Below are 20453 nucleotides of genomic sequence, written 5' to 3'. Positions count from 1 at the left end.
GTCTTGTCATTTGGTCAAATAAAACAAAAAATCATAAAACACCAAAATGTTTGATCAAACACCAGAAAAATATGACGTCAGTTCTCGCTTCGCTCGCGAGCGAAGCGAGGACGGACGTCATATTTTTCTGGTGTTTGATCAAACATTTTGGTGTTTTATGATTTTTTGTTTTATTTGACCAAATGACAAGACATCTTGTCATCGGAGTTTAATGGGTTAAGAAACTGAGCAATTGTTATCATCTTTACAGCTTGTTTAAACTCTAAGGCAGTTGGTACTGTTTTTATTTTTTCAGTCTAACGGGTTTAAATAAGTTTTCTGTGCAATCTCAAGTGAACCTTGATGTGACTTTGCAGATCCAAGATTGTGGTGGTGAAAAAAAATGACACCAATTTGAACTGGCTCTCACTGTGCCTTAGCCCCAATAGTTATATTATTAAAGGCCCATATTACTTCCTCAAGATGAGATATGGCTTGCTCATAACAAGTTTCATGGAATTTACTTGGTGCAACACTTTGATGTCTACTGGACACAAATTGTTTGTTGATCATATCAGTGAACCATGCTGCTGTACCGTAAGCAATTGATTACTATAGCTTTCACACTCAACTAAATAAAGAAATCTTGAAGATACTGAATGGATAAAGCAATTCAGAGCACACGACTTTTTCTTTTTCTGGAAATGAAAGCTTCAAAGCTTTATCACTCTAGAAAGGTAACAACTGGCTGAAATACTCTATTGAGACTTCCTTGGAGGGCAGTGAAAACTTGGCTACAAAAGAGTCACTCAAATAAATTATATTGCCTTTCGCAGTGTTTGTCCACAAGTACTGGTCAACAAAATTGATTAAAATAGTTGTCCCACAAGCAAAAGGTGAACTTGATAGAATTTTTTCTGCTTATTTCAAATATGTTCTCAGAATTTTTATATCAGGCATAGTTTTTCTGTGATAGCATATTAAATTTTAAACAATTATAACTAATAAAAGATGCTGATATTTCAATTAAACTTACCATTAAAATATATGATTTTCGAGTGTATTTTGCTTCTGGGAGATCCCTTTTTAGTGTCGAACAGTAATCAGCCAACATTGAAAAGCTCCACTTCCCTTGATACCGGGTCTCTAGGTTCAGAATATCCTGGTGAAACCTCTCACCTTGTTCGTTACTGATGACAGTGGCGGACTTAGCCTACATGGCGCCCCCCTTCCACAATGCACATAAAATGCTTGGCTTCTCCTCCTCCACAATGTAAATAAGAAGTTTAAGACGACTAAAAATTATAGCTGTGCAGTTTGCGCGATACTTGCAGGCTTTGGAGGGCAAACTGCATACTAAATCCTACATTTGGAAGGGGGCAATGCCGCCCCCTCCCAAGTGCCGCCCTGGGCGACCGCCCATACCGCCCATAGAAAGAAACCGCCACTGACTGATGATGCCAAAGTTTGCAGGGAAAAGTCCAAGTGAGAGTCTAGGAAGTAGACTTTTAGGTTCACATTGCATCCCAAGGCCTTGTAGGATGTCAGTAGCTCTTTTACGATTTCAGAATAGTTATTTACTTTGTGATTCTTTGATTTTTGCGTCACTTATTCTAGGAAACTTATACTTCAAATATGTGAATCCCTTGCCAGTTCTATCCATACCTTAAAAAATCATCAACCCTAGCTTAATATGCAAAGGAGGCAGATATATTTTCTATGAATCAACAAGAGGAGGATTGACATTCTGCTACATGGATGAAGAATTTTATTTAAGCTACTGTACAGTGCTTTGAACAAATAATACCAAAGCTAAGCAATAGGGCCCACTTTACACTACCCATCTTTGCTACATGGATGAGGAATTTGATCTAAACTACTATACATTACTTTGAACAAATGATACCAAAACTAAGGAATAGGGCCCAGTTTACACTACTCATGTCTGACGTAACAGCACTGGCATGTAAGCCAACCTTTTGGTTGTGTTACGATGTCCAGAACCAGAGGTTCTGTAGTTTCTCCACTGACACTGTTTCCTGTATAATTATATACAATTACCTGGTTCCACCTTGTTGTTATTCACCCAAGCATAAAGATAAGTGTATTATTTGATATGCCATGGTATTCAGGGCGAGTTACATTACCCCTCAAACAGCTTGAGAATCGACTTGAATGCACATTTCATCTAAAATCAAGCACCACTCCCTCTCTTCTGATTTCTGTAAAAATGAAAACACTTCCTGTCGTACTAAAAAACTCAAGTCATCTCATTGAGCGAAGGGATGGTCGTAGCTGGTTTTGTTGTACATACATACATATACCAAAGGGTTTTTCCCCCTTACAAGGGAGGTAGCCAAAAAAACAAAACAAAAAAAGTCATAGAAACCACTCCCACCCATTCCATCCCCTACATACTCCACTCTCCTCTACCCTCTTATCTTTGCACCTCCTGGATGACGGGTCATCCCTGCATATTGTCCACTGCCCTGGGTGAGAAGGAGTGTCGCAAGACACAGCACATCCACAGCAAAGCTCAGTTGATGACCCTTCTTAATTGTTTCATTTGACCCTTTCACCCTTCTACTATTGCTACCATGCAAACCACGACTAAATCTAGCAGGTTAGTCTGTGATAGAGACCTTTGCCATGCTACTTTCTAGACCTTTTTTTTGTTTTTCTTTCTTTTGCAGCTTTATATTTTTGCTTTCGTTCATTTGCAACCTCTTTTTTTTCGGAAGTTTTATTGTCCTCGGCAGTTTTGCTTCCTGGTTCAGTATGTTCTGCTTTGTTAGAACTGCAATTGCGTGGCTAAAACCAGCTTCAACCATGTACGAACTTGGGAATGCCAGTAAAAATGGTTCAGCTGTTGCACTTAGCTTGGGATATTTAGTAGCAGTATTTGCATTGTTCCAATAATCAATGAGTTTTTTACTTCTGAACAAATATTTAGCTTCGAGATCTACACACATATCGACGAGTTCATCTTCCAAATGAGATTCAAGGTCTGCGTTTTCTACTGAGTTTCTTTTGTGGTGGTTATGTTCTTGTTACAGTAGTGCTTTCTGCATCGTTATTCCCAGCAGAATTGGTACCTTCAGCATCAGATGTAATATTCAGCCAATCACTGCTACCTGAAATGTGTTAAAACAAAAGGTTATTGGTTGTGTCGTGTTGTACTCTGAGTGTACACAGTAATAGGATATTTCTTAAATTCAGTGCAAGTGATGATATTAATAGCCACACTGATATTTAGAAGTGTAAAAATAAAAAAGCAAAATCTTTACTTTACATGCTATCAGTGCCTTGATATTTGAAATAATACGACAGACCTTCGCCGGGCAATGTTTGCAGTTCCTGCTGACTATCAACAGCTGTAAATCTTGTGCACAGATATTGTATGAGTAGTCGTTTTGCAGGGGAGTCTATGGGTTCTGCACATGTTCTTTTCTTGTGAGGTTCTTCTGAGTTAAGAGGTTTACTGTAGGCAAACTCTGTGGGTGCAGCAGTTGACTTGAGTCGCTTCAGGCCATCACCTCTTCCTGATTCATTCTGACTCTCACCAAAGTGGTCCTGATGAGAGAGAAAAAACACTCTAAATACCTTATTAAGAATAGATTTCCATCGAGTCACATTTCATTGGTCGTTTCATGTAATAAATACTGTAGGCAACACGCAATATTAGTTTTGAACAAGCTAGCATCAACATCAAGAGACTGGAGCAGAATTCAGTCGGTAGAAATGAAAACGTTAAAGGCAATAGTAAATAAAACCAGAAGAGATCGAATTAGAAATGATGAAATAAGAGAAATGATTGGAGTAACATCAATTAGAAGCAAAATAGAAAAGGCACAACTAAGGTGGCTTGGGCCCGTGGAGAGAATAGATGAAGAGAGAATTGCAAAGAAAAGATGGAACTGAAGGCCAGAAGGTAGAAGATGTAGAGGTAGACCGAAGAGAAGATGGAAAGACGGAGTTGAAGAAATCCTACAGGCAAATGGATTAGGAAATATAGAGGATCTGAGGGAAGAAGAAAGCTTTGAGAGGACAATCTGGGGAAGTGTGCTGCCCCGACTGACAGGCTGAAAGCCTACCTGGGAGCAGAAGTAAAAAATAAGCATTATCTACTTACAATATCGAAAAAATATAATTTTAATGAACTGAGAAAAAAAAAAGTGTAGGCATACACGTATTGATATCAGTATTATCATTCTCATGTGGCTTAGCTTGGATAAAGTCTTATGATATAGAGAACAGATTAATCAGTGAGATGATGTTTATTTGTAAAAACTATCGCTACGATACGTATCACTTGGAGAATTTGATCACACTCATTGAACCACTTACTGACATCAGGAGCTGAATAGAATATTATAAGTGTATAGTCAATGAATATGGGCAAAAACTCTTAATTCTTACACAATATATATGAGAGTTATCGTGAACCCTCCAATTTCCACGTCTGACTTTTATTTTCCACTGCTGCTGCCCTTCTGGATCTTTGGGAACTCTGTGCGGGATTCTACCCATGCCAGGTTGTACAGCGCAATCGACTGCCACAAAGCAGACTTCCAAGGGTCAAATTGAAGCAAACCCAGAAATCAAGTAAAGCAAGTAACGCGCGCTTTTTCATCACGACGCCGCTACAGCTGACTAACTGCGGATGGGGGGGGGGGGGGCTGGGGGGACCAGATGCAAGATGGTGCCTAGGGATCACGTGACGGTTACTGACCGATCATGCGCTACCAGTTCATTCTAAGCATGGTCAAACTCTCCCTATCAATGGTTTTGTCTTATACTTTACGCGTGCGCTACACCTGCATTGACCCTAGTTTCGATACCAAACCTAACATTAATAATATTAACGAGAGAGAAGCTTCTTAAATAATATAGATGAAACTAAATGCACTGAAAAATTAACATACCTTTTCACTGAATTTGTTGATATTGTTGGGAAGTGTTTGATGAGCATCAGCAAGGGTATTGATATTTGGTTGGAGATTGGTGAGTTTCAGTCGTAAATCACCAAACTCTTCCTGGTTCAGTATGTTCTGCTTTGTTAGAACTGCAATTGCGTGGCTAAAACCAGCTTCAACCATGTACGAACTTGGGAATGCCAGTAAAAATGGTTCAGCTGTTGCGCTTAGCTTGGGATATTTAGTAGTAGTATTTGCATTGTTCCAATAATCAATGAGTTTTTTACTTCTGAACAAATATTTAGCTTCGAGATCTACACACATATCGACGAGTTCATCTTCCAAATGAGATTCAAGGTCTGCGTTTTCTATTTCCACGTCAAACGGGGTAACAATCCAGTCGGGTATGTGCATTTTCTCCAGATCCTCGAAACGCATATTAAAGTCTTTCCTCAAATTGTTTAGGTGCCTTATATATATCTCCAAATCACAATCTGAAATGTTTTGTTCTTCCAATTGCCGCAAGTTTGAAAAATATTTAAAATCTTTACGTGCCAGTGAAGATATGAATAAACCTATTTTGACTTGGAAGCCTATTAGGATTGTTCGGGTTTGAATCATTGTAACATCATTACCTTGCAGACGTTTCTGTACTTCATTAAATTTGGAATATAAGTCTGCCAAATAGAACAGATGGTTCTTGCACCTGTTCAACTCGGCACACAGTGATGGGTCTACATAAATGAGAAACTCCACAGTTGAGTCGTACAAGTCAACAAGTCTTTGCAAGCTATCATCTCTTGACAACCACGTTTCGTCATTTTGCAAAAGAAATTGATTCAAATCTTTATAATCTTTTCCACATGGCATTGCAAACAATTGTGAATTGAGAGGATGTGCTTTAATTTTATTGACTGACCTGATGCACACTGTTAAGGCATCATGCAATTCACCACTGAGTTCCTTGGCTACAAGATGATGTTTGTCTAAAACACAGTGAACAGTACGTACACTGGAAACCCTTTCCTTGAGTGATGCGGTCAATTCCATGTGACGATCAAATATTGCTGGTGCACCATCGGTAGCCACTGCAGTAATATTCCCGAGGGGAATATTGTGTTCCTTTAAATAATCCTCTAAACATTGAAAAATTGTCTCACCTTTCACGTCACCTTCAAGGTACTTACCAAACAAAAATTCATCAACAATACAATTTAGGCTTGGACTATTATACCTCACATAGGCCATGAGGATATTTGAACTTGTATAAGTTGATTCGTTGAGGTGAATAGAAAACATGCAATGTTGAAGCTCGGTTGTCAAGGTTTTTTCCACATCATCAGCCATCTCATCAATGCGTCGTTGGACGGCGTTTGCACTTAATGGTATGCATTTCAGAACAGGTTGAGAGTTTTCCTTCATAACATTTTCAATCACATCTTTGATTGCTGGGATTATGATCTCTTCACCAATTGTATACGCTTTTCCTTTCTTCGCTATATTAAGGGAGATACTGTAAGAAGTTTTCAGTCCTTCATTATCAGCACTGGGAGGTGCTTTAAAAAAGTTCTTTAAATTTGGTCTGTTACTGATTTTCTCTTTCACCATTTCGAAGAAATCAAGATCTTTGTTTTTCTTATCAGAGTGAATCCTTTCGAGGTGGTCTTTCATCTTTGAAGGTTTCATGGCGTCGTTACTGAAAGTCTTCTCGCAAAGTATGCACATGGGCATTGTTTCATTAGTAAATGAAGGTACAAATCCAAATTTCAAATACTCTGGAGAATATTTTCGGCACTTTTTTTTAGCATTAGCGGCAGCCATTGTGCTTACTAAACGTGTCAGATTTAAAGAGTAAATGCACGCCACTCCGACAGCTACGGGTGTTGAGTACGCACTGGCCGCCTCTGAAACAGGGGTCTCCAAAGTGGTCGATATCGACCCTTGGGATCGATGCGACTACGCCAGGGGTCGATAAACGCCTGGGGGTCGAAGGGGGTCGATAGATGCCTTACCTATTCATACACACTGACGAACATCCACACTTCGCCCTCCAGTTTAATTTTTACCCACACATTCCAACATTATATTAAATGTTTTATGAATTTCTTATGATTTTAATAATAACAGTAAACATTGGGGTGGGTGCAACAGTTTCACAGGGCTTGATATGCAGTTTCCCCTACTGATGTATATGTTCCGCCGTGGCTGTCCAATTTATACATGGAGGAGGTAGTGTGAGAGGTAAATACAAGGGTAATGGGCCGGGGATTGAAGATGGTTAAAGAAAGTTGAGAAAAATGGGAGATGACCCAGTTGTTGTTTTCTGACGACACTGCGCTTGTGGCAGGATCAGAGTAGGGATTAAGGAAGTTAGTGGAGGAATTTGAGTTGTGCGAAAGAAGGAAGTTGAAGATAAATGTGGGTGAAAAGTAAGGTGATGAGATGTACAAGGGGTGGCGGGGAGGATGGAAGCAAATTGGAAGTGAATATCAAGAGAGACTGGAGGAAGTGGATAGCTTTAGATACTTGGGTGCGAATGTGGCAGGGAAGGGAGGAGTGGAGGTGGAGGTAAATATGTTGATTGAGAGAATCAAGCAAATACCCCGGGGTATTGAAAAGTGTAATGAAAAATAGACATTCGGAATGGATGTTAAGAGGAGATTGTATGAAGGAGTGATTGTGCCGACAGCACTCTATGGGGCAGACACATGGAACATAAGAATGTGTTTGAGGTGGAATGCCTAAGAAGTATGGTAGTGGTTACTTGGCTGGATAGAGTGAGAAACGAGGAGATGAGGAGAAGAGCAAAGGTGGAAAGAGAATTGGGGGATAGGGTTGATGAAAGAGTATTGGGATGGTTTGGACACATGTAAAGAATGAGTGAAGAAATATTGGTAAAAGAGGTGTGGAAGGCAGAGGTAGGAGTGAACATGAGGGGGCGACCAAGGATGAGATGGATGGATGGATGGGGTAAAAAAGGCATTGGGGATGAGGGGAATGTCTGTTGATGAAGGAAGTGAGAAGACAGAAGATAGAGGTGAATGGAGAATGGTTGTGTATGGATGATGCTGTAATGCATGGAAGGGAGTGGGTGGGGTATAGAGGGTGCGGGAGTATGTGTGAAAGATATTTTGACGCAGCCCAAAGGGAATTCTCCCCGTCTTCTCCATTTCTACATTAGGGGACGGAGAGAGAGGGAGGGGATTGCTGATTAAATGAAGCGGCCTTGCTGTGGATGTGCTGTCTTGCCACATTGCTTCTGACCCAGGGCAGTGACCCGCCAACCAGCGAGGGAGGAGTGGTGAATGAGAGTGGAGTATGTGGAGATGAAATGGGTGAAAGTGGAGATATGCCTTTGACTTTGGCTATCTCCCTTATAATTGTAAAACACCAATTGGGAAGAGTGGCCACATACTAATAGAGATCGAACTTAAGGAACAAAATGTGGTAAGAAGGAACGAGAAACATAGAGAAGGAAGACTGATGTACAACAAAACTGATTTTGTAAAACTTAAGAAAAATTTCCAAAATGCCTGTTAGGAAAAATTTACAAATGATGAAACAAAGACGGAAGAGAAATGGAACATTTTCAAAGAAATATATAAAGAGGGAACAGACAAATATGTGCCTAAGCGGAAACAGAAAAGGGAGTACATAAAGTGCTGTTATAATAAAAGGTGTAGCGACGCTAAAGGCAAAAGAGACAAAGCTTGAAAAAGATGGAAAAGGGACAAAAAAGAGACTAAATGGCAAACACACATTAAACTGAGAAATGAATACGTTAACATAAGAAGAAAGGAAAAAAGAAAATATGAAAAAGACATAGTAGCAAAATGCAAAGATCAACCTAAACTGTTCTACAGATATGTAAACGACAAACTAAAAGACAAACACGAAATAATGAAACTGCGTGAAGGAAATCAAGAATACACAGAAGATGAAGAAATGGCCGAAGTAATGACCAGACAAAGTCTGTTTTTATAATTGAAAGCTCAAAATTGTGGGATGATAGTCACCAGAAACGATCCCCCAAAATAGAAGAAATAATGGTGACACAGAAAGAAATAAGAGACCAAATAAAGAAACTCGATGTCAGAAAGTCACATGGTCCAGACGGAATAGCGAACTGGATATTAAATGAATGCATAGACGAACTCACGGACAAAATATACAAGATAATTGACTTCTCACTCAAAGAAGGAAAAGTACCACAAGACTGGAAGAATGCTAATATTGTACCAATATATGAGGGAGGAGACAAATAAAATCCAACAAATTATAGACCAGTATCCCTGACAAGCACAATTGCTAAAATATGCGAAAGAGTTATTAAAAACAAATGGACTAAACACTTGGAAAAGAACAAAATATCAAACCCCAACCAATTTGGATTTAGAAGAGGAAGATCATGTAATACAAACTTAATATGCTTTTACTCAAGATTGATAGACATAATACAAGAAAGAGATGGCTGGGCAGATTGTGCCTTGCTGGACCTACAAAAGGCTTTCGACAAAGTACTACACAAAAAAACTACTAAGAAAAATTGAACTAAAAGGTGGAATACAAGGAAAATTATTGGAATGGATGGGAGACTTCCTGAAAGGAAGAAAAATGAGTGATACTTAGAGAAAAGAGCTCAAAATGGGCAGACATGATAAGTGGAGTACCCCAAGGCTCTGTGTTGGCTCCGATAATGTTTGCTATTTATATAAATGACATGGATGAAGGAATTAAATGCTACATAAACTTCTTTGCAGATGATGCAAAATTATTGAAGAAAGTGAGTAACGAAGAAGACTGTAAATCTTTTCAGGGAGATCTGGACAAAGTGAGGAACTGGAGTAAAAAGAATAAAGTGTATTTCAACATTAAAAAATTCAGTATAATGGAAGTTGGAAAAAGCAAAAATAGAATATCCGGCAAATACAAAATTGGAACAAAAGAAGTTACAAAAGTCAATTCAGAAAAAGACCTAAGAGTGATCATTTCAAATGACATGGCACCAGACAAACATGTAAACAAAATAGTTGGAGAAACCTACAACTTAATAAGATCAATGAAGGTGGCCTTTGACTACATGGACGAGATGGTGAAGAAAATGCTAGTTACACTGGTAAGACCAAAATCAGAGTACGCAGCGACACTATGGTCACCTAGTAAAAAAAAAATAATAATAATAATAAATAAAGAAGCTAAAAAAAATCAAAGAGCACTAACACACACACACACACACACACACACACACACACACACACACACACACACACACACACACACACACACACACACACAAAGAGGCTGGGATAAATGAATAATCTGTCCGATATATGAAAATGTCGACAAAACATATTATGGAAATTACAAAGACTGATGCCTCATAAGCCCAAAGTAGATAAGAGAATCTTCTCGAGGGGACGACAGGGGATGAGATGGATGGATGGGGTGAGAGGGGCTTTGAGCAAGAGGGGAATGTCTGTTGAACAAGGAGGGGAGAAGGTAGGGGGTAGGGGTGAATGGAGAATGAGGGGGGGTGCCGATTAATTGAAGCGGCCTTGCTGTGGATGTGCTGTGTCTTGCTGCATTGCCTCTGGCCCAGGGCAGTGGGCGAGATGTAGGGGTGACCCTTCATCCACGAGGAGCTAAGATGAGATTTTGAGAGGGGTGGTGGATGGGGGTGGAATGGGTGCGTGCTTTTGACTTGACTACCATCCTTATAAGAGGGAAAACCCTTGGTATGGAGATAAGAGAATACTAGAAAAGATCAAGAGAAAAAAAAATCGAAGGCATATTGGGAGAATGGCAGCATCACTTCATGAAAAAAAGAAAAACTGAGAATTGAACAAAACTTTATGTCGAGCATTTACAAAATTAGAAAAGTCTTGAGAGTCCAGAGAAACTGTTTATGGAGAGTCCTAAGGACACCGGAGCTCGGAATACCAACCAAGCTCAGAAAGGCCACAAAAGTACAACAATTAACAATATATGTCCAAATAATTCCGACTGTCGTCCCCGGATTCGAACCGAGACTCGTGAAATCACAGAGCCATCGCTCTCGATTCGAATCCGGGGACAACAGTCAGAATTATTTGATCGACATCACCGTCACTGGTGATTCTATTCAGATATATGTACCTTACCTTACCGTCGTGCCATATCCTCTTGGACTTCGGCAACCATGGAGCGCCACCGTTCACGGTCCCTAGTTACTTGTAACATCTGTGCTGGTTTGAGTTGTTTTCCCGTCGCCCTCATCAGCCCGTCCATATACTTCTCCCTCTGCTTTCCCCTTGCTCTCCTTCCCTCCACCATTCCCGTCATCACCACCTCTTCCAACCCTTCCCTCCTCATTATATGTCCTAAGAATCGCAACTGTCTTTTCCTTATTGTTGTCATCAATTCCCTATCTGTCTCCATTTCTCTCAATACTTCTTCATTTGTTTTCTTCGCTGTCCATGGTACTCTTAATACTCGTCTCCATATCCACATTTCTGCTGCTTCTAAGTTTTCCTGCAATTTTTTGCTGATTGTCCACGCTTCTGAACGATATAATAGTGTTGACCATATAAATGTTTTAATTGTTCTTCTCCTTATATCTGTAGACATTTTCTTGTTTGTTAAAACCCCTTTCATTTTCTGAAACGTGCTTTTAGCTATCGCTATTCTTGATTTTATTTCTTTTTCACATCTACAATCTTCTGTCAATACGCTTCCCAGGTACGAAAATTTGGTTACTTGTTCTATTCTTCTCCCTGCTATTTGTACTTGCACTCTTGGTGGATCTGTTTTACTGGCCACTAGTATTTTAGTTTTCTCCATATTTACATTTAAACCTTTCTCCTCATTAGCTCTTACGGTTACATTCAATAGATGTTGCAGTTTTTCTTCTGAGTCGGCCACCAATACCGTGTCATCAGCATATCTGATATGATTTATATTAAATCCTCCAATTTTAATCCCTTCCATTCCCTCTAATGCCCTAAGGATCATCTCCCCATATAAATTAAATAAATCTGGAGACATAAAATAGCCTTGACGCACTCCCCTCTTTATAGCTTGAAATTCTGTTCTTCCTCGCCGTACCCTCACTGCTACTCTTTGTTTCCAATACAAATTTCTGATGATACCCATGTCTTTGCTATTTATATCTACTCTTTCCAAAATATTTATCAAATCCTCATGTCTTACCCTATCAAACGCCTTCTCGTAGTCAACAAAGCAAAGATATACATTTTGTTGTTTTTCTATCATCCTCTCCATAATCGTTCTTATTATAAAAATTGCATTTACTGTTCCTTTCCCTTCTATGAAACCAAATTGCTCCCATGAAACTTGTTCTCTCAATTTATTTCTTATTCTATTTAAAACTATCCTTAATATAATTTTGGTTATTTAACTCATGATACTGACTGTGCGATGTTTACTACATTCCATTGTTCCGTTTATCTTTGGTAGTGGTAAAAAAATCGAGTTACATATATACTCCGTTATTGTACCTTTTTCGTAAATTTGGTTTATTAGACTAGTGAGTTTTCTTATTGCAAAATCCCCTAATGCCTCTAACATTTCAATCATCACACCATCCTCACCCATGGCTTTCCCTTTTTTCATTTTCTTCATTGCAAATTTCACTTCCTCTTCCATTTTTTCTTCCCCATCTAGATATCTATAATTTTCCTCTTCTCCTTCTTGTCTGTCGTCCTCAAATAGGTCCCTTACATACTCCTCCCATCTATGTTTAATATCTTCCTCGTCCATTAAAACCTTTCCTTCTCTATCTTTGATTGCCCCCCCCCCCATTACTCCCCTTTCTCTTGGTAATTTCTCTAATCTTATCATACATCATTTTAGAATCCCTTTTTTCAAGGTCCTCAATTTCCCTACATTGTTCATCAAGCCAACTCTCCTTGGCATCTATACACTTCTTTTTGATTTGTCTATTAAGTTCTCTATATTCATTTCTATCCCTATTTTTAGCTTCTCTTCTCTTATACATTAGTTCGAATATTTCCTCTGTTATCCATTTGTTTTCCTCCCCCTTCTATTTTCAGATGTATGTACAAAATTAAAAAAGCAACTCATAGAAAAGGAAGTGTGCCAACGAACTGGAAAAATGCATGTATGGTTCCACTTTACGAAGGAAAAGGGGGCTAATATGAGAGTAGTAGTTTTAGAGGGATCAGTCTGATGAGATAGTTGATAAGGTGGAAAAGTTGGATGTTTGTTGGCCGAGCGGGTTAGGGCGTCGCTACTTGTGATGGAGGTCGAGGGGATGGCGGTACGAATCCTGCCACAGACCACTTGAACCAGGGGCATGATTCATTAAATCCCACGCTACAAAATCCCTCTGTAAGGGGCAACGTCCTAGCCTCCTGATAGTGGTGAGGGGGTCCGCAATGTTGAACCGAATCATCAATCAATTGGTAAGGTGTATGGGAGGGTGTTAACTGAGAGAATTAGTAGAGAAACAGAGGGAGTAACTGGAGAAGAAAACTGCACGTTGAGGAAAGGAAGAGGATTCATAGATCGAATAATTAATTAATCGTAGTGAAGCAGATGTGCGAAAATTTGGTAAAAAGTAAGGATGCCTTTTGGGCTTTTACGGATTTGGAGAAGGCGTATGATAGGGTTTACAGTAAGGCATTATTGAATGTTTTGTGGATGAATGGAAAGAGATAAACCTGTTAAGGATGGTACAAGTTTTTGTGAGTAGCAGAGCTTGATTCGGGACTCCCACACCTCTTATAAGAGGAGAGGGCCTTGTGGTATATGTATAGATATATATTCATAAAGAGCTGGAGTCCAGGAACTCTGTCGGAAGAAAGCAAGCACTGGACTCGACGTTTGGAAGTTTAATCCTGCGTTTCGAACCCTGTCCGGGGTTCGTCTTCAGGGATATGCAGTCTTCAGTGATATACAGTATTTTTTTGTTGTATAACAGGTGAGCGGGCCACTACTCCACCACTGGAGGCTTGCTTCATTACGCCCTTTTCTAAGAGGTGTGTCTTTCAGTAAAGAAAAGATAAATAAATAGTTGAAAAATTAACGAGGTGGAGGAGCGCGGCGCGCCACTTCCGCTAGCACAGTTCCATTTTGCTGTGCCTTCCGGACGTGGTAGGCGGCACTGGCTTCCCTGCTCCGTTCAGTGTCCACGTCCGCTATGCAATGCCTCAGTTCCGCGGTGGCAGGACAAGACAGCAAGTAGTGGTCTATTTGCGTGGAGGCCACAGTGTTTGCACTGCCGCTCGAGGAAGTCGTCCCGTAGCTCCTCTCGCGTGCAGTACCCGATGCGCAAGCGATGCAGGGTGACCTGGTCCGCCCTGGTTTGTTGTCGGTCGGCTCAAAGCGGCTGGTAGGCGGTGGCTCTTGCGAACCATTCCGGATACCTCGATGACTTCTCTTGTTCCTGGCGTTCGGCAGCAGTCCTGTGGGCAGCAGTGTACCGAGCCAACACCTTGCATTGCTGCAGGGTGGGCAGGATGTCGCCGGTGATGTCGGGCATTCTAGTGTCTGCACGTGCCACCTCGTCAGCAGCCTTGTTAGCTCTTAGTCCCACGTGACTTGGGATCCAGTTGAACCGCACCCGTCGACCCTCTGGAGTGAGGCTCTGGGTGTGTGCCAGTATGGAGTTAACGAGGCGCAAGTTATCTGTTGGGGTGTGCTGTTGCAGTGCCTGTAGGGCTGACCCCGAGTCAGTGAGGATGGCCACTATGGCCTTATTTCGGCTCCCGGCGTGTTCCAAGGCGTGCTAGATCGCAACCAGGTACTGCAGCAAAAATGCGTTCCTTAAACCGTGTTGTGAGCAACTGCCCTTGCTCATCACCTAGTTCTTCAATTCTATCTGAGCAGAGTTTTTTAAGAGCTTGCAGTTTGAACACAGGCCATGTTTCAGGAGACTCTCGATATGACTCAATGTATGATATCAGTTCAGCAAATGCAATGCCATGCAGAGCACTTGACTCATTTAGATCGTTGTCTTGATTTCTCTCATACTGTTTGGCACGTTTGTAGAATTTTGCTAAGCACAGAGTGTGATATTGTGCCTCTATTGCCACCATATCTCCTGCAGCTAGTTTTGACAACACCTTTGTGTCGCGGAGGTCAGTGGCAATTCGGCGGACCTTGTAATCCAGCTCAAAGGTTGAAGCCCTGTGCAGGCCAGATGACCCACCCTTCTCATCACAGAAGAAGCATACTGACTCAGAGTCATCAGTTGACACAAACTGTCGCCTAGTTTTGACTGGACTTGCTGTATCTTCTGTTTCACACTTGCGCTTGACTGCTCTTTCAAGCATCCTGGTGTTAATCTTAGCTCGACAAGATTTATGCACTACAGCATTATGTAACAAGAGGGTTTCTTCCATGCCATGACCTTCATCTATCTGCCTAACATTTTGAGAAAGTTAGCTGGTTCATTTCATGGAACTTCTTGATATTTTTAGCTATGTACTTGTACCCAGCACCTTTATCTTTCCTCTTTGAAGAAGCAGAACATTGTGCAGGCTCCCTTGTCACTGCTCACCATAGAAAACACTTCTTCCAGTCCACAATAACTGGTTTTGTTTGACAAGAAGTGCTGGGGACTGGGTCATCAATTAATTGAAATGACATCGTTGTAGCAATTAAATGCACAACAGTATCAACATAAAGTGTAAGACTTTTAATGGATTTGCACTGATTATGCACTCCAGCTCATTGATCGGCGGTGGGGGCTGCTGAGCGAGTTGGGCTCCACTTTGGTTCTTCTGCTGCTTTCCCGACCCGGTCTTGGGAGTTTCCACCGATGACTGCTCCTGATGTGACCTGGACTACACTCAAGGCTCATTTTTCAACGATATTTGGTCTAACACCGTAGAACCTAAGAAGAAACAATAAAAGATCCGAGAGTTGACACCTTGACGTGGTGGATAGGTTTGAAAATCTTAATAATTACAAAAGCTATGTCGATAGAGAGGAAATCTCTGCAGGGTCACCCATATCAAACAGGTTTTGTATGAAAGATCAGACAAAGAGCAGCTCACACAGTCGCAGGACCCACTACTAACTGGCACGTCCCTAATGGCGAACAGGGAAATTCCTCATAGATATATGGGGTACCGTCATAATGACGGCGTGGACCATTGGGCACCCTATAGATATATAAGGCTTCACCGAATATAACGAATAAGGTGACACCAGAGAAATATCTCACCAGAAACCAGTTGGCAAGGAGGTGAGAGACTATTGTCAACCCGCCTTCATAGCAACCATGAACAGCCATTTATATTCATAATATTTATAATATGATATATATTGTTAAATAATAGAAAATAACATCTTAAGCGTGGAACCAACAAGAGGATGTCTGAACTCCATAGACACATATGACAGCTCCTATTGTTTTATTCTTGTAGAAATAGATTAAAGATTCACATTTTCTCTCAATTTTCATCGTGTAATAGCACATCTACTACACACTTAGAGCATAGCAATATATAGAGCTTTAATGACAAACCTATGGAACAAAATGGTAACATTTTCTGTGATTAGAGAATAATCCATTTTCTATGATTAGAGACCAATTCCCTCTTAAAAAAAAAAAAAAAAGGATGCCGATTCTTTTCAACTATTATCCCAAATTTTTACTACCCCATCTCTCTTTTCACACTTCTGTAGCTTGTTTTGCTCCCAAGAATAGAAGTGCTGCTGATTTATAATATCTCAAAGACGTCACCAATACCACAGCATCATAGTCATCACCATTCACACACTGACACCAGCATCATCATCATTAATACCACTATCACCGTACCTTCCACACTGCTAACAGCACCATCACTATACATTCACCAAAACCACCGACATCACCTTGAGCAATATCATCACCACCACAAATATATCGTCACCCTGCCCTTAAACAAAGGAGTCCACTTTGGCGCAGCATTTCCGAGGAAAAAAGCTACCACTGATACTACAAGCCGATACTGAACTCATTGAACAGAGGGATTGTGATTTACTACGGTCATCACAGTCTTGGACAGGGGTGTAACTATACACTGGGAACCCCCAACGTATTGATATTTAATATCATTGATAACATGAAAACAACTCGTTTTGCAATATACTTATTGATCTGATAAAAACAGAAAACTGTTCAAAACACCAGTATTCCAGTAAAATCCACTCCTAAGATAATTTCGTCAATATGGAAATCTACTATATGACGTCAGTCCACAGCGAGGACTGACGTTATATTTTTCTGGTGTTTGATAAAACATTTTGGTGTTTTATGATTTTTTGTTTTATTTGACCAAATGACAAGAATCTTGTCATCGGAATTTAAAGGGTTAATCTGTTCTACTGAGCTCTTAAAGCCCTCCTATCCTTAATCAAGAGATCTCTTCTGCCCGTGTAATCTATCCTCTTTAGCGACCGAAATACTGTAATCATATTACTCCTTTCTCTTTGATCTTTCAACGTTGGCAGAACAGTGTTTTTATTCTCTCCTCATATGGTTTATCTGCCAGGCTGTATTGTCTCTACTTTGCTTATATACTTCACTCTATGTGAGAACCATATAACTGACGCATATTGTAGTCTTGGACGGATTAAGATTTTTATGTGTTTTTCATCATCTCTCCATCCATATAGAGAAAAGGCACTAAATCTTCTGCAGCAGCGTATATGTCTCTCACACAATCCTGCTGATATGCCTTTCATGTGACAGGTTGTCTTTTATCAACACACCCAAGTCTTTCGCCTCTGTTGCTTTTGGAAAGGGTTCGCTTCCCAAAGAGTTTGAAGATGGTCTTTTGCAGCTATTGCCCATTTCAGATACTTTGCATTTCTTTTTGTATTGAAGTCAATTTTCCATTCTTGGCCCCATGTGAATATGATGTCTCGATCTTTTTGTAACAGCCTACAATACTCCTGGTTTTTCACTGTTTTCACGATTTTTGCATCATCTGCAAACATGTTGGCATAGCATATTGTATTTTCCATCATGCCATTCATATAGAAAAAATACTATAGGTGCTAGCACTGAACCTTATGGAACTTCATTTGTTTCTGCTTTCCATCTTAGTATAATATCCTTTACCACTGTTCTCATGTACCTTCCCTTAAAATCCGTTCATGTATTTGAGATATTTTCCTCTTAGTATTCCAATATGCTCCAATTTCCACATTAGATGACTATGAGGTATCAAAACCCTTCTCTGGGTATAGGTACACACAACTCCCCTACCCCTCTCTCTCTATTGCAGCATAAACATGACCCTCGAGTAAAAACTTAAAAGGTTTTATATAGATGACCTTCAATATCTAAAGTCAAAATGACTGTCTGTTAGAATGTTCACCTTTTCAGTATATATGTTCACCTTTTCAGTATACATGACCCATCTATCCTTCACAATCCTTTAACATAATCTCACTTTTGTGCTGGTCACTGACACTAGCCTGTAGTTAAGTGTGTCCCCTTTGTGAATTGGTACCACATTGGCTCTTTTCCAATCCTATGGCGCTATTCCTTCATTTAATAAACATACAGTAAGACTGAATCTTGTCTGCAAGTTGTTTCATATATTCTTTAAGTATTCAGTATGTATGTGTGCGTGCGTGCGTGTGTGTGTGTGTGTGTGTGTATTCACCTTGGTCTTTGGATCACGTGTTGGACTCGTGATCGACAGCTATTTCCCTCCCGGAAGAGAGCTCAGAGCTCGTATGACCGATCTATGGGGGTAATGCTATGAACTTACATGCACACACACACCCAACTCCCCGCCCACGAGAGTTGAAGTAACGACTCAAAGCGCAGCGATACTGAAATAATTTCGGCCCTGGGCAGGATTCGAACCAGGTACCGCCAGTACCTCCGTATTGGCAGTCTGAGACTCTACCAACCGCGCCATCGAGAGTGTGTGTGTGTATTTGTGTATGCCCGTGCTTAAGATCATTATCAATCATAAATCGGTCTTAACCCATTCAACTCCGATGACAAGATGTCTTGTCATTTGGTCAAATAAAACAAAAAATCATAATAAAACAACAAAATGTTTGATGATCAAACAGCACCAGAAAAATATGACGTCGTCAGTCCTCCTCGAGGAGGACTGACGACGTCATATTTTTCTGGTGCTGTTTGATCATCAAACATTTTGTTGTTTTATTATGATTTTTTGTTTTATTTGACCAAATGACAAGACATCTTGTCATCGGAGTTGAATGGGTTAATGGGGTGAAAGAAATGCATAAACATTTTCTCTCAAGACAAACCTATTCCAAATCGTACCTTTTGTTTTTCATGACCTGTATCTAAAATTTGCTGAATAATGTTGTTTACCCAACTAGCAATTGTAAATAAACTGTAATTGATCGGGAGTTTGTCTGCCTACGAAGATGATAGTTATTATCGAAATTTATCTCCTTATCAAGGATCTTCCCAACCACCACTATTACCTTCAACAGCACCCCCATCATCAATACGGTCACCAGTAATACTTCCAATGCACCCTGTTACCTTCTTCGCTGTGACTGCCGCCTTTGCCATCACTATCGTACAAGGATCATCACCATCGCCACTATCAATCCTGTCATCACCATTGGAAGTGTCACTATCACCACCAACACCGCTGCCACCACAACATTGCCATCACTACCATCACCACCACCAACCACCACCACCACATTATTATCACCGAAACAACCACCATCACTAACACCGAAACCACCACTAACAACAACAACAGCAACAACGACAACGACAAGAACAGCAGCAGCAGCAGCAGCAGCAGCAGCAGCAGCAGCAGCAGCAACAACAACAACAACAACAACAACAACAACAACAACAACAACACGTTATGTCACCATTACAGTAGCAATCAATACCGCTACGGCCCCTTTTGTCAATGTCACTTCCGCGACCACAACACCGATGCTACCCTCACAGTTAGCCCCACCACTATTATTATCACCGTCAACGCTACCACCGGGACTGACATTGTTATCAGCACCGTTACTACCACACCACTGCAATCACTTCTACCAACACCCTCTTCACCGCTGCTAATACTACCTACCACTATCAATACCCCCATTAAACTCCGATGACAAGATTCTTGTCATTTGGTCAAATAAAACAAAAAATCATAAAACACCAAAATGTTTGATCAAACACCAGAAAAATATGACGTCAGTCCTCGCTTCGCGAGCGAAGCGAGGACTGACGTCATATTTTTCTGGTGTTTGATCAAACATTTTGGTGTTTTATGATTTTTTGTTTTATTTGACCAAATGACAAGAATCTTGTCATCGGAGTTTAATGAGTTAATTACAACCACAACATACGTTTGTTCGTATGTTTGTTCTGTGATGGTCTATGTCACGCTCAATTCTCCTATGATGAGAAGATAGTGCGACTGTTTACATCACGTCGTTTGTTTGTCTACCAATACGTCAACAAACACACGAAAAGCTGCGATTTCCGTAACATTTTTTTTTAACGTGGCTGTGTCTAGGAAAGGATTTAAATTCATTCAGTTTGATTATATTGCATTTCTTGTGAAATTTCATAGCCGATGC

The 20453-nt window shown here is 40.4% G+C and overlaps 2 protein-coding genes across 2 annotated transcripts in view; one reads left to right on the top strand and one right to left on the bottom strand.

Moving 5' to 3' along the window:
* The window catches only part of LOC143030167 (uncharacterized), a 43293-nt gene that overhangs the window by 870 nt on the left and 21970 nt on the right, over positions 1 to 20453 (top strand). The window lies entirely within an intron of this gene.
* LOC143030169 (zinc finger BED domain-containing protein 5-like) lies at positions 4449 to 6761 on the bottom strand. Its single transcript, XM_076193330.1, has 3 exons — positions 6056 to 6761; positions 4905 to 5983; positions 4449 to 4532 (listed from the first exon to the last, which is right to left on the bottom strand). Exons 1-3 carry the CDS (start codon positions 6714 to 6716, stop codon positions 4449 to 4451), a joined length of 1824 nt encoding a protein of 607 aa, XP_076049445.1. The 5' UTR covers positions 6717 to 6761.

Source organism: Oratosquilla oratoria, chromosome 12, assembly GCF_046742065.1.
Source record: "Oratosquilla oratoria isolate Oo_2021 chromosome 12, ASM4674206v1, whole genome shotgun sequence".
NCBI lineage: Eukaryota > Metazoa > Arthropoda > Malacostraca > Stomatopoda > Squillidae > Oratosquilla > Oratosquilla oratoria.
The sequence above is the reverse complement of the archived record's forward strand: the minus strand, read 5'-3'. Positions and strand labels throughout refer to the sequence as shown.